This window comes from Phyllopteryx taeniolatus, chromosome 14 (genome assembly GCF_024500385.1).
Source record: "Phyllopteryx taeniolatus isolate TA_2022b chromosome 14, UOR_Ptae_1.2, whole genome shotgun sequence".
Classification (NCBI taxonomy): Eukaryota; Metazoa; Chordata; class Actinopteri; order Syngnathiformes; family Syngnathidae; genus Phyllopteryx; species Phyllopteryx taeniolatus.
In genome coordinates this window covers 1,576,582-1,603,281 of record NC_084515.1, presented here as the reverse complement: position 1 = coordinate 1,603,281, position 26,700 = coordinate 1,576,582, and the positions used below count along the sequence as shown (strand labels likewise).

The 26,700-nt window shown below is 40.9% G+C and overlaps 1 protein-coding gene across 5 annotated transcripts; it reads right to left on the bottom strand.

Annotated features, from left to right (window-relative positions):
• Positions 1-1,976: 1,976 nt before the first annotated feature.
• LOC133489559 (heterogeneous nuclear ribonucleoprotein C-like) lies at positions 1,977-24,587 on the bottom strand. Of its 5 annotated transcripts, none has more exons than XM_061798769.1 (9): positions 24,429-24,587; positions 19,662-19,788; positions 17,383-17,651; positions 9,574-9,646; positions 9,404-9,454; positions 9,098-9,321; positions 4,130-4,243; positions 2,747-2,934; positions 1,977-2,526 (listed from the first exon to the last, which is right to left on the bottom strand). In XM_061798769.1, exons 2-9 carry the CDS (start codon positions 19,664-19,666, stop codon positions 2,428-2,430), a joined length of 1,023 nt encoding a protein of 340 aa, XP_061654753.1. In that variant the 5' UTR covers positions 19,667-19,788; positions 24,429-24,587; the 3' UTR covers positions 1,977-2,427. The 5 variants fall into 5 exon arrangements, with proteins under 5 accessions (XP_061654753.1, XP_061654758.1, XP_061654757.1 ...); XM_061798774.1 differs by having other exon boundaries at positions 9,101-9,321; XM_061798773.1 differs by having other exon boundaries at positions 9,404-9,451.
• Positions 24,588-26,700: the final 2,113 nt, after the last annotated feature.

Here is a 26,700-nt window from a genome sequence, read left to right as displayed (position 1 = left end):
ACACAGGAAGTCAGCTATTTTGGTTTAAAGCTGCAGTTTTAGAAACATTTTGGTCAATTTCTATGGGTCCTACAGAGGAAACTCCGAGAGATTTCATCAGATTTGTACCACATTTTAACCACGTATTATAGACTAAATAGCAAACAATTTGAGTTGTCGTCATTGCTTGTGGGTGGGGCATGACAGCAAAGTTTCATAACTTCCCGTGAACTACGCTGTCATGAAACAATGCTTGTCATTATGCTAAAATTAAGTTTAGTAAGGCGACACGGTGACCGACTGGTTAAAGCGTCTGCCTCACAGTTCTGAGGACCGGGGTTCAATCCCCGGCCTCGCCTGTGTGGAGTTTGCATGTTCTCCCCGTGCCTGCATGGGTTTTGCCCGGGCACTGCGGTTTCCTCCCACAAAAAAAAAAAGGTGTGAATCTGAGTGCGAATGGTTGTTTGTTTATGTGTGCCCTGCAATTGGCTGGCAACCACTTCAGGGTGTACCCCGCCTCCTGCCCGAAGATAGCTGGGATAGGCTCCAGCACTCCCGCGACCCTAGTGAGGATAAGCGGCTCAGAAAATGGATGGATGGATAAGTTCAATAAGGAAGTTGCTGCCTCAAGACCGAGGTGCGGACACCTCGCCAAACATGAACGGTTAAGACGAACAGCAGTTGAAGCTGACTTTGTTTTGACAGTCAGATACGTACTCATTTCCTGTGAAGAGGTAACGTTTTCATTGGTGGATTATGCTAAAAGTAACTCTGGCAATTCCCACAACTGTTGCTGGTGGGGCAGGGGAGAAAGTAGGACGTGTAAAACCTCAGATCTTAATTTTCTCGATTCGGACGTGGTATGCAAGAGATGTTCATCTTTGAAGGCATACAGCATGTTACTGTTACAAACTAGAAGCGTTGTTTGGCCTCGGCAGAAGTCTGCGAGAGTGCCTTTCCGTCTCATTTATTGCAGCGTTCTGCAGGTTGAAGGGAGCCAAATATTAATGGCGCTTTGATCAAATCTTTGACATCACATAATTCTGACCAATCGGAGTGGGGGATATAGGCTTACTCCAAAAATCACAGTATTTTAAGACATTTTGACATTTATTTATAAAATACTAGCGTTATCTGCTGCTTTAAGGAAGCCGAATATAAAAGTATATGACCATTTTGACAAAAATCTAAGACCAGTAGTAGTGGGCGATATGGGCTTAAGCGAATAATCATAATACTTGGACATTTACCCATACCTTTTATATACTGTTTGAAAAATTTGCATTCTTACAGTTTTAAGACTTTTTCATACAGACTTAAGGCCACATTGATCAATCTGAGATCTCTCATTGACAAAATCTCACCAGGAGTGGGCAATACAGGCTCAATCTAATCAATAAGATTTTAAATCATTTTGCCATATTTTTCATTTTATGTATTAAATTTTAGTGAATCTGCAAGTTTAGACGCCAAATTTAAAACTTAAGACCATTGTAAGGCCACTGACAAAACCCAAGACATCATATCAATAAAATGTGATTATTAGGAGCCAGTAATATGGACTCCGTCACAATATTTTGAATTGCCTTTTTTAATATACAATGTAACATATGGACCTTTTATAGTGACTACTAATAACAAATTCAATTCCTTTACAAAAATTAAACCATCATACAGTTTTTGTCAGCTTGGCATTTTTAACACTGAAAGACTGGGGGGAATTCAGTCAAATTTGTGTTCATACAACAAAATGACCGGTAGTTGGGATTTGAGGAAAGCAAACATTTTCAAAATGTATACAGCAATGTTTGAGTTTGGAAAGAAAAATAGTCCCTTTCCTTCACTTTCTGTAAAGGAACAACATTTTTCTTCAATGTTTCAATCTAGAGTAGGGCGTGCTGTCTTCCCAATGACATTGTGCAAGCACTATCATAAGCATTTTGAGCTTTCCTCTCGATTCTGTATACACACTGAAATCCAAAACAAAGAGACCCATGTCATTTTAATATTTTATTGCAATTTATTCCTTTACAGTAAAACAGAAAGTGAAGAGTATAAAAAAAAAAAAAAAACACACGAGGGGGTCAAAGCAACTGACAAGACGACGAGGGCAGCGAACAAACGCGTTTACGAGATCTAAAAAGAAAAACAAGACTGAGTAGCTTGCTGGTTGGGACACGCTAAAAAGAGGCTACACAGCAAAGTCTTCCTGTCACAGCAGCCACAAATGAGCACAATAACCATGTGTGTGTGTGTGTGTGTGTGTGTGTGTGTGTGTGTGTGTGTGTCCACGCGTGCGTGCGTTTGTGTCCACACCATGCTCGTTTCCGTGCACGTCTTTTTTTTTTTTTGTCATTGTTGTTGAATCTACATTTTGAGGGTTAAAACTGAAGTCTGAGTTCCTACTAGTCGAATCACGCCGCTGTGAGGTGTGGTCGGTCAGGGGGCCTATGAGTCGTCTTCGCCGTTGATGCTGTCGCCGTCGTCATCCCCTTCCACATGCTCGCCTTCCTCCTCCTCTTCCTCCTCCCGCTCTTGGCTCTTCAGCTGCATAGACCATCCCACGAGGGGAATTCAATTGTCACAGTAGCACAATTCACGCATAAATACTCACAGTAATGTAGTACTAATCAAAACAAGAAAAAAAATTAACATTTAGATATTGCATGTTGGTAAATGGCATGTGCACATGGATGAGGCAGTGATGAGTCAGCAGTTTTTTTCTTTTGGGTGTGTGTGTGGGGGGGGGGGGGGGTGTCAATCATACCTCCTCCTCTTCCTCCAGCAGGTCTCCCTCCTCTTCATCGTCGTCGTCCTCCTCCTCCTCCTCTTCCTCCTCGTCGCTGTCATTGAGCTCCTGGCTGTCCCGGTCTCGCTTCAGGGCCTCGTCCTTCTTGTTGCTAGGGTGAGGCGGGGAGGTCACCTCGCCAGGCTCAGGCTTAATGGCTTTGGACTCTGCCAGAACGCAAACATGACATGTTTAGAAAACATAATAAAAAGACATTTGAGAAAGCTTGTGGGGGTGCTTTAGAGAGTATTGTGTTTCATGGTCATTTAAATGAGGGAAACTCACCCATCTGTCTCATATGCAAGTTTATAAAGTTTTTATGGGACAACATCTCTAGAACTAAGTCTTTGAAGGACACCTGGAAAAATTATGTGGCTGCTATAGACAAAAATTGGAAACTTCCTTTGCCTCTTCAGGCATCATTTTCTGACGCTTGCGTGGGTCTGTTGATAAACATGCCTACCAAATTTTGTTTTGTGAAAGTCACTTTAGGGGATGAATCCCCCCCGAAAAAAACCTCAAAAACAATAGTTGTAGTTGCATTGGAAAGTAGCTGACTTTTGACTTGTAGTTGACTTTTATGGCACAGGACAATTCGCAACCACGTTTTGCCCATATCTAAAGACAAAAACACAATTCAGTATCCCCATCTGTCTGTTATACAAGGTTCAAATTTGGTAGAAATTGGACAGTGTCTTTTCGGGTATGGCTCCTTGAGGCTTTTGTGGGTCTACTCATGATAGACATGACCATTTAAGTTTGATGCTGTTGAGTGAAAATGGCTTTAGTGGTGTGTTTAATAGCAAATCATTCAGCTTTGCTGCAATGACTCACTCATGCAAAAACTGATTACTAGCAATTTTATCTAGTACATTACTGTATAGCCGGCATGGTGGGCGACTGGTTAGCACATCTGCCTCACAGTTCTGGGGTCCGGGGTTCAACTCCTGGCCCCGCCTGTGTGGAGTTTGCATGTGCTCCCCAGGCCTGGGTGGGTTTTCTCCGGGCACACCGGTTTCCTCCCACATCCCAAAAACATGCGTGGTAGGTTGATTGGAGACTCTAAATTGCCCGTAGGTGTGAGTGCGAATGGTTGTTTGGTTCTATGTGCCCTGGGATTGGCTGGCTAGTTGGCTGGCTTGTGTACCCCGCCTCCCGCTCGAAGATGGCTGGGATAGGCTCCAGCAATCTGTGACCGTGAGGATAAATAGTAAAGAAAATGGATGGATGGACAGTACTGTGTGGAGTATGTGGTTCAAATTTAGTAGCAATCAGATTAAACTTGTGTGACGGACCCTTATGGCCCAAATGACCCTAAAATAGTGCATTATAACCAAAACAGCAGACCATTTGCTCCCGTACCCGACTTCTTGCTGTGGTCCTTCTCCATGCGCTCCAGGCTGTCCAGGAGGTCGTCCACTTTGCTTTTAATCTGAGTCAACTCGTGCTTGATGGTCTGCAGCTCGTCAACTTTTACTAAGAAGAAAAAAGGACAAACTCAGAATTCATGTGACTTAGGGATGGGTATAGAGAAGATTTTAACAATACTACCACTTTTAATGATACTGCTTATCAATCCGGTACTTTAACGGTATTCTTATCGGTAAATTGTTTTTTCTTTTTGTAGAAAAATACAGAAAAATAGAATTAACACTGCTTTTTTAAAAACTACAGTAGTTAGTCTTGCAATTGCAACAACGCGAAATAAATGAATAAAAACTACAGAAAAAATATTTGTACAAATCATTATGTTAAACATAATTATATAACGGGTCTCTATACTAACTTTTACACTCGTAGCATTGGTGCGCCCACTCTTTTTCAGTTGGTCGTACCAGCATATGATTTGGTCGCACCCTTCTTTGGGGAGGAACAGCATGACCATGCATGCATATGTACATATATTCCACAAAAAACATTGGACAATTTGTACTTGAAATCATGGCTAAACAATGAATTTTTAACCAAATGGCAACTTTTTTTTTTTTTTTTTAACCGGTCCTGTTCAGCTGCATAGCCACGCAGAATGGTGAATCTCTATGCCTTTTGTGTTGAAACAGTTTTGCTGTGCTACAGAGGAGTTTGGAATACTACTTCTGCTTATTTTTTTTATTTTAATTTTTTTTAATCATTCTGATGTTTATTGAAAATGTAGCTGGACAGAAAAGGACTTTAGGGGATAAACCGAGGGACAGAACGGACAAAGGGTATAGGGGTGTGCGAACCACAACAACAGAACGATAGTTAGTGTAGATATTTGACTACAAGTAACATCACCGGGTCACCCGGAGAGGACATTCAACAGCTAAGTAATACAATATGTGAGAGGACAGAAAAGGGCAGGGCAGGATGTGGGAAATGAGCAAAGCTACTGATGAGTGGTGCAGTGGGATGTATCTAAACACCTGTAAGAACCTGTGACTTGATATCTTAATATAACCTGTGTTATTAGTGGTCCCAGCACCCGGCTGTCAAACTCCTGAAGTTTGCAGATGACACCACAGTCATCGGCCTCATCAAAGATGGTAACAAGTCTGCGTATCGAGAGGAAGTGGAGCGGCTGAAGCTGTGGTGCGGCCGACACAACCTGGAGCTGAACACACTCAAGACTGTAGATGATCGTGGACTTCAGGAAGCATCCTTCGCCACATCTGCCCGTTATGCTGTCCACCTGCCCTGTGTCAACCGTCGAGACCTTCAGGTTCCTGGGAATTACAGTCTCTCGGGACCTGAAGTGGGAGACCAACATCAACTCCATCCTCAAAAAGGCCCAGCAGAGGACTTACTTCCTGCGGATTCTGAGGAAGCACGGCCTGCCACATGAGCTGTTGAGGCAGTTCTACACAGCAGTCATTGAATCAGTCCTGTGTTCATCCATCACAGTCTGGTTTGGTGCTGCCACTAAAAAGGACAAACTCCAACTGCAACGGACAATTAAAACTGCCGAAAAAAATTGTCGGTTCCCCCCCATCGAACCTTGAGGACTTGCACGCTGCCAGAACTAAGACAAGAGCATGCAAAATCCTCTTGGACCCTCCATATCCAGGTCACCACCTCTTCCAGCTCCTTCCCTCAGATAGGCGCTCTCAAACAATGCAAACAGCAGACAGTCCAACAGCTTCTTCCCTCTTGCCATTAACTTCTTAAACAGTTAATTTACAATTCAATTTTAACATGCTGCCAATTTTGTCTTGAGATTGTAGTCACATCTCTGTTGGGCCAATTATACAGTATTCGTGCACTCACTGTAGTAGTCTCTCCACTCTGTTGTTGACCAATTCTGGCCACTCGAGCTTGGGAAGTATTTGCACAATTGACATTGTTCCAGATTATCTCACTATTAGTCACTTTAAACTGCATGAAGTTCTTGAAGTCTCTGCACCATTTGCACAATGGTCACTGCACCAGACTATTGTTCTATTTGTCATTTCAAACTTCTCTAAATTGCTAGGAGGACTCGGCATCATTTTGCACAATTGTCAAATAAATAAATAAATAAATAATAATAAATGATAAATGTATTCGCATTACCACATTACTGGTAACATTTTATGGCTCAGTGACTGTGTTTTATGTTTTATGTCTCAAAACGATTCTGTCAATTGAATGTCTGTTGTCGTACTAGAGCAGCTCCAACTACCGGAGACAAATTCCTTGTGTTTCTGACATACTTGACAAATAAAGGTGATTCTGACACACACACACGTGTATATATAGGGTGATTGAAAAGTAACTCCCTATTTTAAAATACTTATAATTTATTCATATGTTGTAATATTTTTCTCTATTTTTTGTGTATGTTCTCGTTTTCTTTTCAGATCGATTATTTTGTTTAAAATTCCAAACCAAATTTTCCAACCAAACCAAAAAACATTCCACCATCCTTGTGAAATCAGTTAATCCCAGGCGGCTTGAGAAACTGGTGGCTAATGCGGGCGCCCATATCGAATGTTAAATAAAACTCCATGCAATAGACTTTCTTCTCATGTTCATTTCTTGTAAGAAAACCGTATTTTCCGCACCATAAGGCACACCGGATTGTAAGGTGCAGTCTCAATTACGGGGTCTATTTCTGTACTACACCCATACATAAGGCGCACTATATTATTCGGCGCATGCTAAAACGAGGTAACTGAAGCAAAACAGTGAGTTTGGTTGAACTTTATTCTACTACGCATTTAAAAATACACTCACATTATTTTTTGATCAATCTTTTGTCACAAATCCATCGAAGTCCTCATCTTCTGTACCTGAATTGAACAGCTGGGCAATTTCACCATCAAACATGCTGGGTTCCCTCTCGGCATTGTCGGAGTCAGTCTCGTTGCCGGATGCCTGTTCAGCAATGATGCTGACTTTCGCGAAAGCTCCGACAACAACATGTTAGTTTTCCAACTCTGGCCACCTCGCCTTGTTCCCGCGGAAACTCTGTTTTGTCTTCTTAATTTGCCGCAGTTCATTCTCCTGCTTCCTCCACTTCCGAACCATAGATTCATTTATTTTGAATTCTCTCGCGGCTGCTCTATTTACATTTACAACCGCGTAACTGATAGCCTGTAGTTTGAATTGTGCCTCGTAAGCATGTCTCTTCGCTGATGCCATTTTCGGGGGTCCTTAGCCAAACAAATGTTTTGCAGCATACTGGTAGTGCAGTATACCTACCGGAGGCGTGGCGGAGGTAAGCGTACGTACTGTACGTAGCTTTACGTAATGTTCTCTAATTGGTTTATCGCTGCCAGCGTACGTAGTGTACGTATTACGTCCCTATGTCGGCGGGAAATGGTCCAACAGTCAATCAAGCGGAGCACCTACCAAAATCGCACATTTTTACAGATTTTGGAACTCACTGCACACATAAGGCGCACCGGGTTAAAAGGCGCACCGTCGATTTTTAAGAAAATTAAAATCTTTTAAGTGCGCCTTATAGTGCGGAAAATACGGTACTTAAAAAAGGGAGTTGCTTTTCAATCAACCTGTATATCGGCTTGTTTGTGCCCCTTCCCTTTTGTAGAAAAGTGGGTTACCCAGACAGCAAGAAGTATTTTCCAAAGCATGTCGTTTTTTTAGATCATCGCCATTTTAAAAGGCTCTCGGCTCCGGCAACCTTCTGGAACATTTTGGAAACATCGGCACGTACCCGGAAGTGTTTCTTCTTCGTTTTTTTGAGCTCACTGGGATCACCCAAGATTTCTAGATTGGCGGTGGAACAGAATCTTTGTATGCGGTGTGCTGTGTTGAGCTTCTCTGAGCACACCACACACACGACGACCAAAACTGTTAAATGGACAATTTTTTAACTTTATGTGTGGGGTACGTAATAAATACAAAACCTTTTAAGAGTGGAAAAATCTTTTTGTGTAGCACACATTTGTGTAGCAACAGAGCCAACCCAATACTAAACCTACACATCAAAACAACAATACAGACACTGTGGGATTATATGGCATGATGGACGTTTTTATACAATACTATGAATTATATCGTAATATGATCGCACAGAACCACATAGGCATGGGAAGGACCCAGCCATGTGTCTCTCTCGCAAGACGACTCACCTCAGATTGTGAAACTGCTTGTGAGACAAATAACTTAATTTTACTGCAATTTAGAAACAAGATTGAAGAGGTAAGGTGCAAAATAACGTTTATGTAGCCTAAATAAATCTAAAATAAATTAGTCCAAGACCGTTAACAGAAGCGTTAAGGCAGGGGTGTCAAACTCATTTTTGTCACAGGCCACATCGTAGTTATGACTTCCCTCGGAGGGCCGCTACAACTGTGAACCCATATAAATGAAAGTTTACCTCATATACTGTAATTACATACAGTATACACAACACATTGATGAATAGCCAGTTTTGAAATCAGAAGCCTATAAAAACATTTTTCAACTATTACATTTCTTTTCAAAGGGGGATTGGTAACAAAAAAATGCTTGCACATATCTCCATGGTATTACACCAGAACACAAGCAATTTTGATTTGCTTTAGCGGGCCACATTAAATGATGTGGCGGGCCGGATCTGGCCACCGGGCCTCCAGTTTGACACCTGTGTGTTAAGGGCACAGCTTATCTATACTACGGTCTTTAATAATTGACCCCCAGGGCCACTTTAATACTGCGGCTCGGTACCCATACCTGGACATTACAGACCATTCATCTGAAGGCATGTGGGCCGGAGTGCTACTTACTACTTTCTGGGCTTTTTCAGAATTTATATCAAGGTTTGGAATACAGTCAACTCTCACAGTTCATTGTTTCTGGATTTTCACAAACTGCGGGTGGGTCTGGACTGTCGTCCCCACGATGAACAGGAGTCAGAATACTCACTACCTCTGGACGAATAAGTCCTCTGGCTACTCTTGGAGGATGAAGAGAAGCTGCTCTTGGTCCGCCTGCTGCTTCCCCCGCCTCCGCCTCCTCCGCCACCTCCGCCTCCGCCGCCTCCGCCTCCGCCTCCGCTACTGAGGCTGACCCGCGGACGCTTGGACGGGATGACAGCGCGGGAGAGCGGCGGAGGGGGGGCGGGTACGCGGGACGGGTATGAGTACATTCTGTGGCGTCAAAATAAAAACACCCGTGAGGCTGTTTCGTGACAAAAGAGAGTTGTTTCCAGGGTGCTGGCGACAGACTCACCTGTCGTAGTAGTCTCTCTGGAAGTCATAGTCCAGTTCGAAGGACGAACTGCTGAATGGGAGGAAAAAATAAAAAGGTACAATTGAAGCTTGCCCTGAAATGTTAGATAAAATTCAGAATTGTGTCCGAATTTGCCTCCATAGTACAATGAGGATACTTGCGGCACATACCTATACATGTCTCCAGCTGAACGTTTGGTGGTTTTGGAGCGGTGGGGTTTGGGCTCTCCTGCAAGGTTAATATCTGAGGGGGGAAAAAAACAAAAAATAAAAAAAGATTCAAAGAAAGGCATCCTCCTTGCTGCAGATAGTGGTGCGAGAGTGAGAGGACGTCACACTGATTATAGTGAAGGAAGGAAAATGGGAGTCTTCCCAATTACAACCCCAATTCCAATGAAGTTGGGACATTGTGTTAAACATAACAGAATACAATGATTTGCAAATCATGTTCAACCTATATTTAATTGAATACACTACAAAGACAAGATATTTAATGTTCAAACTGAGAAATTATTGTTTTAGCAAATAATCATTAACTTTGAATTTTATGGCTGCAACACATTCCAAAAAAGCTGGGATAGGGTCATGTTTACCACTGTGTTACAACACCTTTTCTTTTAACAACATTCAATAAAGGTTTGGGAACTGAGGACACTAATTGTTGAAGCTTTGTAGGTGGGATTCTTTCCCATTCTTGCTTGATGTACAGCTTCAGCTGTTCAACAGTCCCGGGTCGCCGCCGTTGTATTACGCTTCATAATGCGCCACTCATTTTCAATGGGAGACAGGTCTGGACTGCAGGCAGGCCAGTCTAGTAGCTGCACTCTTTTACTACAAAGCCACGGTGTTCTAACACGTGCAGAATGTGGTTTGGCATTGTCTTGATGAAATAAGCAGGGGCGTCCATGAAAAAGACGTTGCTTGGATGGCAGCATATTTTTCTCCAAAACCTCGATGTACCTTTCAGCATTAATGGTGCCTTCACAGATGTGTAAGTTACACATGCCATTGGCACTAACACAGCCCCAGATGCTGGCTTTTGAACTTTGCGTCCATAACAGTCCGGATAGTTCTTTTCCTCTTTGGCCCCGAGGACACGACATCCACAATTTCCAAAAACAATTTGAAATGTGGACTCGTCGGACCACAGAACACTTTTCCACTTTTCATCAGTCCATCTTAGATGAGCTCAGGCCCAGAGAAGCCAGCGGGGATTCTGGGTCTTGTTGATAAATGGCTTTTGCTTTGCATAGTAGAGTTTCAAGTAGCACTTACGGATGTAGCGCTGAACTGTATTTACTGACATTGATGTCGGTTTTTGATGCAGTGCCGCCTGAGGGATCGAAGGTCACGGGCAATCAATGTTGGTTTTCGGCCTTGCCGCTTACATGCAGTGATTTCTCCAGATTCTCTGAACCTTTTGATGATATTATGGACCGTAGATGATGAAATCCCTAATTTCCTTGCAATTGTACGTTGAGGAACATTGTCCTTAAACTGTTCGACCATTTTCTCATGCACTTGTTCACAAAGTGGTGAACCTCGCCCCATCTTTGCTTGTGAATGACTGAGCAATTCAGGGAAGCTCCTTTTATACCCAATCATGGCACCCACCTTTTCCCAATTAGCCTGCTGACCTGTGGGATGTTCCAAACAGGCGTCTCACCTGCCATCTGCCAGTGGATTTACAGCTTTCTGACGGGCAGGACACAGCAGGTCAGGCTGGGGGAGGCCACCTCATCCACACCCAGCATCAGCACTGGGGCGCCCCAAGGTTGTGTCCTCTCTCCGCTGCTCTTCTCTCTCTAGACGAACGACTGTACCTCAGCGAACCCGACTGTCAAACTCCTGAAGTTTGCAGATGACACCACTGTCATCGGCCTCATCAAGGACGGTGACGAGTCTGCATATCGACAGGAAGCGGAGCGGCTGGAGCTGTGGTGCGGCCGACACAACCTGGAGCTGAACACGCTCAAGACTAGAGATGATCGTGGACTTCAAGAGGCATCCTTCGCCACAGCTGCCCCTCACGTTGTCCAGCTGCCTTGTGTCAACCGTCGAGACCTTCAAGTTCCTGGGAATTACAATCTCTCAGAACCTGAAGTGGGCGACCAACATCAACTCCGTCCTCAAAAAGGCCCAGCAGAGGATGTACTTCCTGCGGCTTCTGAGAAAGCACGGCCTGCCACCGGAGCTGCTGAGACAGTTCTATACAGCGGTCATCGAATCCGTCCTGTGGTCTTCCATCACAGTCTGGTTTGGTGCTGCTACAAAAAAGGACAAACTCCGACTGCAACGGACAATCAAAACTGCTGAAAGGATTGTCGGTACCCCCCTACCCACCATTGAGGACTTGCACGCTGCCAGAACTAAGACAAGGGCGTGCAAAATCCTCTCGAACCCTCTGCACCCCGGTCACCAGCTCCTTCCCTCAGGTAGGCGCTACCGATCAATGCAAACTAGAACTAGTAGACATTCCAACAGCTTCTTCCCTCTTGCGATCAACTTCTTAAACACCTAACCTATAATTCCATTACAACAAGCTGGCAATTTTTTGACTTGAGTTCGTTGTCACATTTCTGTGGGGCAAATTATGTATTACTCGTCCACTCACTATAGTTGTCTCGCCATGCTGCACTATTTGCATATACTGGCCACTCATGCCAGAGTAGCATCTGCTCCATTTGCACACTGATTGAGGAGTATCTGTAACATTTGCACAACCAACATTGTCCCAGATTATCGCACTACTCGTCACTTTAAACCGCATACAATCCTTGAAGTCTCAGCGCCCTTTGCACAATGGTCATTGCACCAGACTATTGCAATATTAGTCATTCGAACTGCTCTAAGTGCTAGAGGACTCTGCATCTTTTTGCACAATTGTTTTTTGTCAATGTCTTTATGTCTCCAAAGTGTTCTGTAAATTGACTGTCTGTTGTACTAGAGCGGCTCCAACTACCGGAGACAAATTCCTTGTGTGTTTTGGACATACTTGGCAAATGAAGATGATTCTGATGATTCTGATGAGCATTCCTCAACTTTCTCAGTCTTTTTTGCCACCTGTCCCAGCTTTTTTGGAACGTGTTGCAGCAAGAAAATTCTAAGTTAATGATTATTTGCTAAAAACAATGACGTTTATCAGTTTGAACATTAAATAGCTTGTCTTTGTAGTGTATTCAATTAAATATAGGTTGAACATGATTTGCAAATCATTGTATTATGTCTTTATTTATGTTTAACAACGTCCCAACTTCATTGGAATTGGGATTGTAAATGTAACCCTTTGTCCAGGTTTGAGTGTTTAAAATGCAGTGTGAGGGCTTAGTTAGGTTAAGTGTGGGTTAAGGTTTGAGTTAGGGTTGGAATAAGGGTTTGACTTTGAGTTTGGGTCAGGGTTAGGGTTTGAGTATGGTTAGGGTTTACTTCAGGTTAGAGCAATGGCAGGGTTGGGATTTGGTTGGGGTTAAGGTATTGTATGGCTGTGCGGTTATGGAAGAACATTCTAATCACGTTTTGATTGCTATTACAAATCACGATTAAGAAACAATTAACTGATTTTGAAACAAAAGTAAATAAATTAGTAACAAGTACAATAATATAAAAGAAATTAAAAAACAAATACAAATAAATACAGGCATTTGTAAAAACATTGGCACGCCTGGGGTAACTTTACTGTCTCATATTTATTAGCAACGCACCAAAATGAAAATTGACTAAAACCGAAAACCTTAACTGGGGGGCCCAAGGCCGAAAACCGAAGGCCGAAACACAGAAAGAACTTATCAAACTGATATTGTAAGTGCTTTTCATACTAAAGAATGCAACACAAAGCAGTTTACATTAATCAAAATACAAAAATAAATAAAACCCGCCAATTATTAATTATAAAACTATGCCAATCATTAGTAAAATTGCATTTATGGCTATGCAGACAGGCAAACTCCAAAGCAATTAAATTAAGCAATCTGGAAGACGCTACAAAAATATTTCTTCACACAGAAATACATTTATTTACACTGCTCAAGTACATCTTGATGTACAAATTTAAGATTAAAATTAAATTTGCCTCATTTCTTTGCTTTTTTTTTGTTTTGGCCTCGAACTTGAGGCAGGCCCATCTCCACCTGCACCTGATGCCTGCTTCAAGCTGTGCCACATGAATAGCATCCTCCTCTTTAAGCACTCTCATTCTGGAAAAGAAGTCACTAAAATCATTGTCTGTTTCACTTAATTTTTCACTATTACCAATTTCCAAGGCTAATCCCAAATCCATCCTCCGGGAAAATATTAAACAGTATTTTTCTGTTTTTATTGGCCATTTCTGAATTTGAAGTTAGTTCATTTTGTGTTGTGACATAATCCCTAACATCGCTCTGTCGTTTAATACATTTAACATTAACATCCGTAAACTAATTAGATAATTGTAGGCGTGTTTCCTAATTAATACAAGATGTGCTAGCGGATCAGATCGTCGCCGATGTTACGTGTACTTCGTGGTTCCGCTGGGACCACAACCAGAGCCACGACCCGCAGCACCTCAACGTGAAAATACAAAAGACCAATGCAACAAATACAACACGGGCTGATCTGATGAGGAAAGACGCAAGAGTAGCAAGAGAGGATGTACGCTCCAGAGGTAGGTAGACAATACTTGACAATGTGACAAGTAAAAAGTAGTCCTCCAAAAAATTACTTAAGAGTAAAAAGTACACAGTGAAATAATTACAAGTACTAAGTAAACAGTGAGCATCTTCTGATTTTTTAACTACAGCATGAACATCAATAAAATAAAAATAAAATGTGAATGTGCAAATTCTGATATTACTATGCGTTTGCGTGTCCACACTCAAGTTGAGAAAACAAGTTACAAGTCTTCTTATAACTTGTTTTCTCAAGTTATAAGACTTCACACCGATTTTATCGGCCTGATCGGTATAGGCCGATAATTAGCATGCTGATCGGCTTTAATGTCATAATTCGCCGATCCGCAAAAGACATTTACTCCACGTCGCCATCGTGCACAGTATACTTTTATCCAAACGCTCTTTTGACGTAGTACTGTAAATATCTGACGGCCAATGAAGTTATTTAAAAAAAAAAAAAAAAAACATGCCGGCGATGTGGGACAGACAACACATCTGAGACAGACAACACGTAATGCCCGGGTCAGACAAATTTGCTCTTTCAGGATTGCACTGTCAGACTACTGAAATAAAATCTTGTATTCCGATACCACCGCATCCAGTTTTTTACGATCATTGGGCTTTATCTTGTCAACTCAAATGCGACCGGATACACTCGTTACCGTGGCGACAACAACAAGAGTGGATCGCGCAGACTGTATTATGGGGAAAAACGTGTTGCTGGTCAACGGTGCTCAGGACAGGAGAGAGGACGTTCGTTTAAGGATTGCTTGATGTATGTTCATGTAATCTCAATACGATACAGCTTACAAGCAGGCAACAAAATGTATGTAGCCTAGTAAGCTACTGCTAGCACTGACGGTTGTACGTAAATATGCCGCCGTTGTGTCGAATCATGCTCTAAAGTTTTGGTGTGGGTGAAGTAATTTAATTACAATAAAGTAATTTAATTAAACTAAGTTAGCACCCATTATTTCTGTCATGTTGTAATGTTGGTTTGACCTGACTGATTAGAATACACGATCTGACGAGAGCAGTGATTTCCAACCTTTATGGAGCCAAGGAACATATTTTACAATTGAAAACTCTCACGGCACACAAACAAACAATGTCACAAAAAGTGGATACATTAATTACTGTATTTACTTCCTGCCATCTAATAGAAGAACATTCATTTGTTCTGTCTGTCATTATGCCTCAGTGGCATAGTTGAACAAAGGATACATTGTAAATATATTTTTTTGTGCAATTAAGTACACAAGTATATACAGTAAAAGAACAGGCCATTTAAATAGACACATTCCTCCATCTTGTGATCGGTTATCGTTTTTTTTTTTAAACTCGATCGGTGATCGGCCCCAAAAATCCTGATCGTGTAAAGCCTAGTTATAAGTAGGTTGAAATATGCACATTTAGGCAGACAGTGCCAGACAAATACTACAATACATGAAAGCTGTTGTTTTTGTTTGTCTAAATGTAAACCCAATAGAAGACGTTGTGTGAGGTCAGGTGACTTTCTTGTGTTGTTTGATTGGTGAACTAGACTTAAACGTCGCTAGCGCTTAAATTGGATTGGCGCAATCAGTGCCTGATACGGAAGTCGTAGTCTCACACACGAAATAGTTGATAAATAAGCAATAATTGATAAATAAAAGTAGCGAGCGACTTTTAGATCATTGTAACAGACCAAAAGTACTATTACTTCTTAACAGCAGAAGCGGCGGAAGTGTTTTTTTCTGGTCTCGTCAACTCTTGTGACTTATCCAAAGGAGGTCCCGAGTGCACAGGCGGAACCGCAGGCCGATGCGGTCGCATATTAGTCCGCTGCGGAGTAATATTTGGAAATTACATCTGTGTGTGGATAGTGGATGTGTGGAATGGATCAAGCTGCCAGCATTCAAGGAGTACGAAACAGCCTATGATGCCTATGACCTCCCCCAAGGGAAAACTCATCAGATCTATACGAATTCACGTAAATTCAGCTGCCCCCTGCTCTAGTGCGTTCCACTAACATGTGTATGCGTTCACTGTGATGGGTTAAATGCAGAGAACAAATTTCGTGGGCATGCATGCATGTTCATGACAATAAAAGATGATTCTTCTTAAAAAAAAAAAAGATGATTCTTCTAAATGGACTATTTTGAATTCAAAATGGCGAATTTCGCCGAAAGGGGACTGATTAGCATGGATGCTATGACTGCAGAGCTGCCAACCTACGGGAAACTAATTTCCAGAACAATTTCTTTGAATTTACATATTTTTGAAATTATGTCAAGAACATTACAATGGCACAGTTATTGTAGTATGTTATGTAGTAGGATAAAAATAATTCTCCATACTGTTTATTTTCACAACATAATCATTACTCTGGAATTGTAATAATAAATTATGGCCTCAATATTTATTTTACTGTATTCATTGCATCAATCTTGTAATGGTGGACACATTTGCAGCCAAATGTCTTCTCTTGAATGTTCTTTTTGTATTTCCTGTATCCACTATTGCTGCTGAAATTATGCAAATTCCCCGTTGTGGGACTAATAAAGGTTATCTTATACAGTGTACTCTAAATATTTGTTACATTAATGTATTTTTAAATTTATAGGCCTATTTTCTCAAGTGAAGTAGCAGTGCTGACGTATTAATTCATTTCCAGTTAACAGTCCCTGTGTTTATGTAGCTGTCTAGCATTATCGTATTCATTCATTCGTATTTCATTATTTCCTTCTATTGACACGTACTAATTTGTCTGCTATTTTGTTCTTCAAAGTTGGCTAATCTCCACTATAACGCAGTTCCAGCCACACCTATGTGACAAGTGTAATGTACCACCCAATCACTTTTTTTTTGGGTGTTTTGCGACTTCAGGTCACGATAGCATAGCAACTGTCTTAGCTGCTGTCTGTCTCCAGTCTTATACTCTGTGTCCTTTGTGATAACGATAATTGTCACAATGTAGTTTATTCGCTGTCAAGGATTAGTGACTTATGCTGCATTGACAACAGACGCAATGCATTGTGTCTGATTAGCATACCACCATGGGCATTGCTTGTATATAGCAAACATTTTTACATATGTAGTGTACAAACTCACAGAAAAGCTATGAGTTAGCAGCATTTACCATTTTGGCCATAATCATAACTGTCCAGCCCTGTTGTGTTGTTTTAAGAATGGGTTGGGGTTGATGGTAATGGGTAGCTTTTGGGTTAGAGGTTTGGGTATGGACAATTGACCAAATCCCTTACAAAGAAAAAATATATATATATATATTTATATATACTTTTTTTTTTTTTTTTAAATAGCCGTGTTGGTAGGCGTAAGAGGGCCTCCTTACCAAGCACTTGGCCGACAATCATGCGCCCGTCCTCCCCGGCGACAGCGGAGCGGGCGTTGCGCTCGTTGGCATACTGCACAAAGGCATAGCCCTTGTGCACGGAGCAACCCACAATCTTGCCGTACTTGGTGAAGATAGCCTCCACGTCGGCCTTGGTCACCAGCAGGGTGTTAAGGTTGCCGATGAACACCCGCGAGTTGAGCGAGCGCGGGTCCGTCTTGTTGGTGACATTACTGGCGGCCATCAAGCTGGCGGTGCTTGGCGAACGGCTGGCAGTGAAAAAAGACGAGCACAACACACGGCCGGTTAGCCACCGAGTGATACGCACGAAGCATCGTCGTCTTTGATGTCACCAACCAAAAAGCTGCAAAGTTCTATAGAGGGTCGTTACTTGTAATAGTACCTCCACCAAGGGAAGTTGCGGTGTCGTCACTGTTTTGGTGCAGGGTACGGCTAAATCTACTAAACAGACTATGGAACTTCCAGAAAATTGAATCAAATTTTGGGTGAGATTCAGTTTTTCCCCCCCTCAATTTCTTTCAAAGGCAGTGTTGTGCTGTTCCAAATTAGAAAGGCCAGGCCTTGTTGAAGGTCTGGAGTTTTGAGGCAAAATTTTATTTTCTTCTACTTAACTTGGCATTTTTTGACGTATTCCTTAAAAACCGCAGTGAATGTTGAGGTATACAATGATGTGGTATTCCAATTTAAGATTGCCAGGCCTTGATGGAAGTCTACACTACACCCAAAAAAAAAAACTGAATAATACGAGACAGAACAAACAAAATTCCAAATCAGAGAAATTGTTCGCTTTGGAAATCACTTTGACCATTTTGCGCTGGTCAAGAGTGCAATCATAAGAAACACCACTAGCAGGCGGCAACCTGAAAAGAAGAGTCAATCATTTGGTAACAAACTCGTAACATTAGACATTCAGATAAAATAAAACAAATGTTGACAAAACAAAGTCATCATAAAATCAGAGAACAAATTCTCCATGAAGGCTACTTATAATAAAATACACGCTCAACGCAGATGACGTCAGCTACGGCCAGCTGGAGAAATTTACCTTACCTTGGTCAATTAAAAATCAATAATCCCTTCAAACAGTTTTTTTTTTTTTTAATTACCACCAAAAAAGGAGCACCGTCAAACGGGAGGTTTAAAACTAATATTGTTGCAAAGTTGCAAACGTGGGTGTTAAACGCAGGATTTCCTCAAATGATGGCCTTAGCTTGATTAAACGCCTTCCCCCAATTATTGGCCAGGTGTAGCCCACTTCAATGACTTTCATTTTACAATGACTGGTACCACCATGTGTGGCAGTAAAATGTTTTTGACAACACATACTGAATCACACGTCGCATCTGTAAAGCTGATGTTTAAAGTGGGAAATGAAAACGTTTAAAACAAAAATTTTCTTAATTGTACAGTGTGTATATCGTAGCTTTTCATGAAAATCCACAAATAATGCTCCCTTAAAGTCACCATATTAAAAAAATTGGAGGGGGGGTTGGAATTGTCAGTGAGGGGATTGGCAAACAAATAAATAAATAAAGAGACAGACTATGCAGGGGTTTCCATGAATACCAGGGGATACGTTTACCAAAGAAACTGAGAATAGGAGCATTAGCAAATGCTGGACCATGAATATGCAGGGATCCACTGTAATACATATATTGTTACTGTCCAACATCAAGCATGCAGCTACGTTTGATTCATTTTCATAAATTTATCAAAATTGTTTTGTTTTTTTTTAGAAAAATAGAGCTAGTACAAATCACTGTTTGGAGTTGGAGCAGCGATAATATTCTAGGTAAATGTCCAAAAATATATAATAATACAATTTATATGCAAATAAAGGCCTACCACCAATTTAAACCCCTCATAAGACACCTGCTACTCCGTAGTTGAGTAAATAAACACCCCCGGCCTCTATATGATGTAAAATTAAAACTTTTAGGGCAATACTTTAGGGAAAACAAAATAATCATCTTATTGTTCCCACGCAAATTGTGATGAGATATTGATGACGCAACCAAACAGATGGTGAGAGATATTCCTTGAAAAGCATTATTAGGTTATTACTTTGCAATTACTATATTAGTGTGCAAGGAGCGTTTTGTGGCACTGTAACATGAGGCCTTGACAGATTTTCGCAATGTATCCCCCACAGAGCAAACATAAAACAGCAGCGGCATCAACAATGACACCCTCCAGAGCGGACGCAGGGGTGGAGAAAGAGTGTTGGGTGAGGATTGTTTTGATTGGTCATGACTCACTCCATAGTGTCTGTGTGCAGGGCAGTCGTCTGTTCTGTCTGACACAGTGGGCTGGGGCTCACTTTGGCCTGGGGTCTCGAACCTTCACCTTTTCGCCCCTCTTTTCTCTCTCACGTGAGATTTTTAACTGAGGTGACAGAAAACAACAACCACACACACCTCAGTCTCGCTTGGCAGGGGTTATGGCGCAACAAGTGTTCTTACCTGTGTGCAGTGTAGGTAGGAGGAATGTTGGTGGTGAGGTGTTGAGTGGCTAGTAACAAACAAACACAAGCGTCCGACAACGAGCCACCAAGGAGGGCTAGCTAGTATTACCAGTACTAGGACATCAGAGCACATTTTCTAGAACTTTTAATGTGTGAGGACCAACTTGATGTGTGAATCCAAATTTTAGACAGACTAAAAATACATTTTTGGAGGGGTGGCATAGGGGCCTTTTTTTGGTCCACGCTCAACTGAGTTTTGTTTCCGCTGGAAAATGTTATTTTCTTCAAATAAAAAAAATAAAATAATACAAATACATTTTTCTCGACAATATTCTGGCATATGCGCACTGTTGCATTTGATGATTGCCCTATCTTGGTGGATGTCTGTGGTCAACCGAAGTGCATTTTTTTGCAAAATGCTTCAACTGAAGTGCATTTTTTTGCAAAATGCTATTTTCTTTCCTTAATGTTGCCTTTTCTATAATGACAATATTTAGGCAATTTTCTTAATTTTTCTAAATGAAAAGTTGTCTAGGTATTTGCTTTTTTTTGTTTTGCTTTTTCTTACTCTGCTGTAAGGTCAGCATTGCAAATGAGAATCTGTTCTTAATTGCGTTACCTAGACAGACAGACAGAAGATAAATTAACAATAAATAAAAAGTTTGCATTGTTCCAAATTAAGAATGTCAAGCATTGGTGTAGGTCTGAGCTTGACTTAATAATATTTGTGGAAGACTTAATTTCTTCTGATTAAATAAATAAAAAGGTATAAAATTACCCTTAATTTTGACTTTTCTATAATGACAATATTCAGGAACATTATGCAGAGATCTGTCATTGTAGTGACAAAATATTACTTTCTGATTATAATAAAAAAAAACAATACAAGTTCATGTCTTTTTTCTGAATGTAACAGATGGGTTGTTTGGAAAGCAGTAGAAGGATCCCCTTGAGCCACTTTAACATCAGCCAGAGAGCTGATTTTGATTACGTTATGTTGCCAAGTCAGGAAACAAAAATTGCAATTTTTTATGATCAACACTGTGTGATTAGCATGCAAAACTTGTAGTTGATGTCATTTTGAGAGAGAGAAAAAATAAATGAAAAAAGACACAGGGCTCTGTGTCCTATTCTTATCCGAAACCATCTTGTAAACACGCTTTGATGGCTTGTGTATGAGTTTAGAATGTGACAACCTCAAAGGTGGAAAGGTGAAACAATTCAGAGCAATTTTGTGGAAAAATATGCCTCAAACATAAAACTTTGCAGTTTTAATCATTGCTTGTCACAGGCACGATAGGATTAACTCTTCAATTGTGTTGCTTTTTGTTTGTTTTTCTTGTGAAAGAGGGTGGACCCAATCATAGAACAGGGAAAAGAACTTACTGTATGACAGAAAAGTAGCTGGCTGCTCAGTATAACGCAATCAACTCAATTCATTAAATATTGATTTCATACTACATCTGTTACATTTCATCAAAGACTGACTAGTACTACTTCATTTTTGTTTTATCATACAGTGCGAAACTATGTGTATTCAGTGATCAAATGTAACTTAAAACATTTACTGGGTTTATATTGGCTGTGTGAAACATTTGTTTGCATTTTTTCAAAAACTAAAAACTGCTTTTGAAAAGTACTTGAAAGTCAACCAGTCAGACACGATCTAGCCACAATGGATTAGGACCATTTGGAAAAACACGTTTCATCTGTTTCTATCAATACCAGTCTTGTTTTATGTTTGTCAAAACCAAACTGAAAGGCCATTGTTTTGTCGAGATGCTCGTGTTGGCATAAAACACCCAAGAATGTCACATGGGTGTCAACCAGGAACCAGACTGAAGGTGCCCTACAAGTATTTCAAGCTACAGGTTGAATAACTTCCTCGTCCATGTGCGTCAATGACCGTTTACACTGGAATGTTTTAACGAAAGCGGCAACATCAAAAGTACAATGAGACAGGGGTAAATCCACAAATCAGGTTACTGTGAGTATTATTGCGAAGTTTGATGGTAAGAATGTTGAGTGGTTAGAAGGAAGTGGGGAACCACGTGAGATATGTTTGACATTAAGTACCTCTAACTGCAGGCGAAATATTTGTACGTAATCCAGGATGTATGCAAGTTGTTTATCAGTATCTGATAGGAATGAAAAAGTGATGTGCATTGAGGGTAGCTGCCACTCATGCGCAGAGTATTGTTAAAAGAATCAGTGCTGTCTTTTTAAGTGAATTTTATCCATTTGTATGAAAATGCTGCCATTTATAAATGTGTCACTTTTGTGTTTCCAAGTGCTTTTTGTGTGATCTTGCATGCCATTTGTGATTTTTAATGTGCAAAAAGTATTGTTAATTATTAGGCTTTACACGATCAGGATTTTTGGGGCTGATCACCGATCAGCAAGTTTAAAAAAAAAAAAACGATAACCGATCACCGATCCGATCACAAGATGGAGCAATGTGTTTATTTACATGACTTGTTCATTTATTGTATATACTTGTGTACTGTATACTGTATCCATCCATTTTCTGTCCATCTTATCCTCACAAGGGTTGCGGGCGTGATGGAGCCCGTCCAGCTCAAATTATTCTCTAGCATTTTAGACAAACGTTAAAACACCAATGACCTCTAGGGTGCATTCAAGCATTGGCCACTGACATAAGTTTAGGTCAAATCAACATTCCATGATAGAAATAATGGGTGCTAACTTACTGTAATTAAATTACTTTATTGCAATTAAATTACTTTAATAAATACTGTTAATGACATGCTTACTCTAACTTTCTTATTCTCCCAGCTATATGGACGGGTGTTGTCCAGAGATCGACGTACTTCAGTTGTGCACAGACTGCAAATAACTTACATGTTGTTTGTCAGAGACACCGCAAAATAGTCCCACACCGATGACATTTTTCACCGACATGATGGAAAAAACTTTATTGGCCGTCAGATAGTTACAGTACTGCGCAACAAGACACATGACAAGGCTAAAAATAAACTAGCTTTTGGATTAATCCATGACGAAGACGCGGAGTTAAATGTCTTGTGCGGAGCCGATCGATGACGTCATTGATCGGATCAGCATACAAAGATGCTAATTATCGGCAGATACTGATAACACCGATCAGATCAGCGTAAAGTATATTAATTATACATCTAAATCATTGTCCTCTTTTTAAGTAGATTTTTTGCAGTCTTGAGTACTGGTACATTTAAATTTATTTTGGTAGCTGCAGCATTTGCTTTCTAATTTGCAAAAAGTACCGAGTTAAAAAGTGTTTGAGTTAAAAATTAAAAAAAAAATAAATAAAAATGGTAAATAAGTCTCTGTCATCATTTTGTAACTTTTTTGCAATCTTGCATGGTGGAAGAATAATTTTGGTGGCTCTTTATGATTTCTAATGTACAAAAAGTACTGTTGGTTAAATATTTCACTATCTACATTTTAAGTGTATCTTGTGTGATCTTGAATGCTTTCAAATTCATTTTGGTAGGAGGTGGTGCACACCACATAGGGCTGCACTTTAAAAAAAATACATGCAGAATATAACTTTGGGCATGTGCATTTGATTCTTAACTGCTTGCGTGCTCATTTTGGTCTCCATAAAAGTGATTTTCAGTTTCATCTCTCCCTGATGCTGTTTATTGGGACCACTGAAGAATAGGAAAGAGTGACGTTTTTCTTTTCTCTTTATATAAATATAAACCACCATCATACTCTTTCAGTTAAACAGGCTTTTAATTAATTAGAAATTGTGTAAGCAACAAAACTGAAACCACTTGTAGTCCATACAAAGTTGTGAAAAAATGTCCCCTTGTCCTCAAAATGGCCTCATCCTCATCATCACCGTGGGAGGGAAAAACGCTCAAAAAAAAAATATATATAACCAACTGTTTAGTATGAGCCATAAAAGCAAAGCCAATAAAAAAAAAAAAAGAGCAAACCACCCCTGCAAACACGCCCCAATAGCGCCATCACCAGGTTCCAGAGAGAATAACACACACCCTTGCGCTTTAGCCTAGGCTAAGGCTAGCGTGGCTAATATTAGCCAGGCAGCTAAAAATGTGCAGCAATCATCTCAATAGCCACAAAAAACAAAAAATAGTAAAGCGGCGAAAGTCTGCGTTATGTGGTCGATAATCAGGAGGGGGGGGGGGGGGGGGGTAAACTACCAAACCAGACGTGTTACCGAGGGCTAACCGTGTGTGTGTGAGTGAGTAGAGGAAAAGGGGTCGTCGTCGTCTAAAAAGCGTGCCAAAAACACATCAGTCCAGTCAAATGGCAGGTTTCCCGAACAACCACCGCAAAAATCAACCTACGCCAGCTTGCAAAACTGGAAGAAACTGCAGCTAGGGTGCCTCCAAAAGTGCTTCTTTGTCGTTCAAACCACAAACAGTGCTTGCTTTTTTTAAATCTGGGGAGTAGGAGGAGGAGGGCAACTAGCGTCTAGCTCGGCAAAATCGAAAAAAGCATCGCTGCGGACAAAAAAAAAAAAAAAAAAATCCAAAAAGAAAAGAAAAAGGAAGGAAAAATGAAAAATAGCTGGGAACAAAATACTCACCGCGACCCTTTACGAGCACAAAATGCCTTGCTTTTCGGTAAAATCGCTCAAATTATGTGATATTTAGGTCGTCCTTTAGGCGAGCGCAGGCTACTTTGGTGAGCAGCGAGGCGAGCTAGCTTTCTTCTTGTTCAGCTAACGTCAGAGGCTAATGGCGCATTGGGGGTGGGGGAGGGGGGAGAGCTGCCTTTGCTGTCCGGCGCCGCGCGAGCGGGCGGGCATTTTTCTTCACGCGGTGAGATAGGCTCTGGTGTTAATGGCGGGGCACCGGTGTGCCTCGTATCTTAAAACCACCCTCACTTGTTGTCGAATAATTTTCCAGGAGCCACGTTCAAAATAAATCACATTCTCACTCAACGTGGAAATAAATCATTTGATTAAGTAAGACCCGATCGTGTATTAGGCCCCAAATATAGAACCGCATCATCATTTTGGCTCAGCAATTCGTAGAATCAACAGCGACGGCGCTGATGTAGTTTTGCAGTCTGCCAACAGAGGGTACTGTTGAACTATGTCAGAGTGGATACGAAATGTACAGGTATTCAAAACACATGACGTGTACATGTATTCAAAGAATAAATATAACATGGAATGGTGATTTGAAAATATAAGAAAAATGGATGACATGAGTGATATTTTTAAAAAATATTGCTCAGTGACTGTTTTTCTCAATGTCTTTATGTCTCAAAAGTGTTCTCTGTCAAGTGACTTTCTGTTGTCGTACTAGAGTGGCTCCAATTACTGGAGACAAATTCCTTGTGTTGTTTTTTGGAAATACTTGGCAAATAAAGATGATTCTGATTCTGATACAGTACAATGAAGGAGACGGTCATAACTAAGATGTAGTAATGTTAGTTGTTTTTCGCAGAGCATTAAGAATATATGCCTGTGGGCATTCTTATATTCTCTGTCTGCATGTGCTGCTGCACTGTTTGTGTTCAAATGCCAGTTGTTTCAAGGTTTATAACTAGATCAACATCTGCTAGTTTTGTTAGCCCGTCTATGGGTATTTGCATTAAGCGTATGTTAGCAATAAGCTAGCGGACTTTCATGAGTCAAAGTTATGTGGCTTGGGTAAATACACGTGTCATTGTCAGTTTTATGTTTAGTTTTGCAGAAACCGTCACAAAACTGGGAGAGATAATAAACACACGATACAGTGATAATCAGTATCTAAGTATTGTAGCAGACTAGGGGAAAACCTGTAGAAATTATACGGAAAGATTCCAAATTGTCATGAAGTCTGCCACAATATCAATATAGTATCTGTTTTTATCGATAACACATATTAAGGCTGGCAATTCATACAACATCATAATTTTTGTCTAAATCGAAATCAAATAACAATCACGATACAGCAATTGCGCAATAATCGATCTATGTACTGTAACAGACTTACAGAAATTTAATAATTGATACGGAAAGAGCCCAAATTGTCATCAAGTGTGCCACAATATCGATATCTGATCCGCTTGTATTGATTATATATAGTAGAGGTAGGAATCCATACATCTATCCATTTTCTGTACCGCTTATCCTCACTAGGTTCACGGGCGTGCAGGAGCCTATCCCAGCTATCTTCGGGCAAGACCTGAACTGGTCGCCAGCCAATCGCAGGGCACATCTAAACAAACAACCATTCGCACTCACATTCACACCTACGGGAAATTTAGAGCCTTCAATCAACCTACAACGCATGTTTTTGGGATGTGAGAGGAAACCGTAGTACCCGGAGAAAACCCACGGAGGCACGGAGAGAACATGCAAACTCCAGAGCGAGAGAGAAAAAGAGAGAGAGAGAGAGAGAGAGAGAGAGAGAGAGAGAGAGAGACATTGCCTATGATTCTTCAATAAAATGTCCTGCTTGCAGAATGTAACCAGATCTGTCCTTTGTGTAGCTCCTCTGTCAGGCTCATGCTGGGAGCAGATGTTTGAAAAGAGGGGCTTCACCTCGCCTACATTTTGGTTATAATGACATACACACGTGTGATGGCAGGACCATGTCAGCTCAATTTGTTCATCTACGAGATCTCAAATTAATTGCTTTAGCATGAGGATTTGTGTGTAAATGTCTCTTTTCACAACATTCTACTTCTCAAGCACAGGCGATGATATCAGAGCCACTTGATTGGATGACTGGAGGTCATTTACCGTTGATCTTTAGAGAGAAAATGCCTAATAAGTTGGTGTTAATATTGAGAGCTGTTTCTAATATCTTGAAGCAATAGCAGGTCACCAAAATATTAGAAACAGCTCTCAGTATGCTTATACG

Excerpts from the sequence above, each read along its gene's own strand:
- LOC133489559 (XM_061798769.1), bottom strand. Across the intron at positions 9,647-17,382 it reads GATTGTCGGCCAAGTGCTTG|ATATTAACCTTGCAGGAGAG; the intron begins GTAAGGAGGCCC and ends TTCCCCCCTCAG. Across the intron at positions 2,527-2,746 it reads TGCTGGAGGAAGAGGAGGAG|CTGAAGAGCCAAGAGCGGGA; the intron begins GTATGATTGACA and ends TGGTCTATGCAG.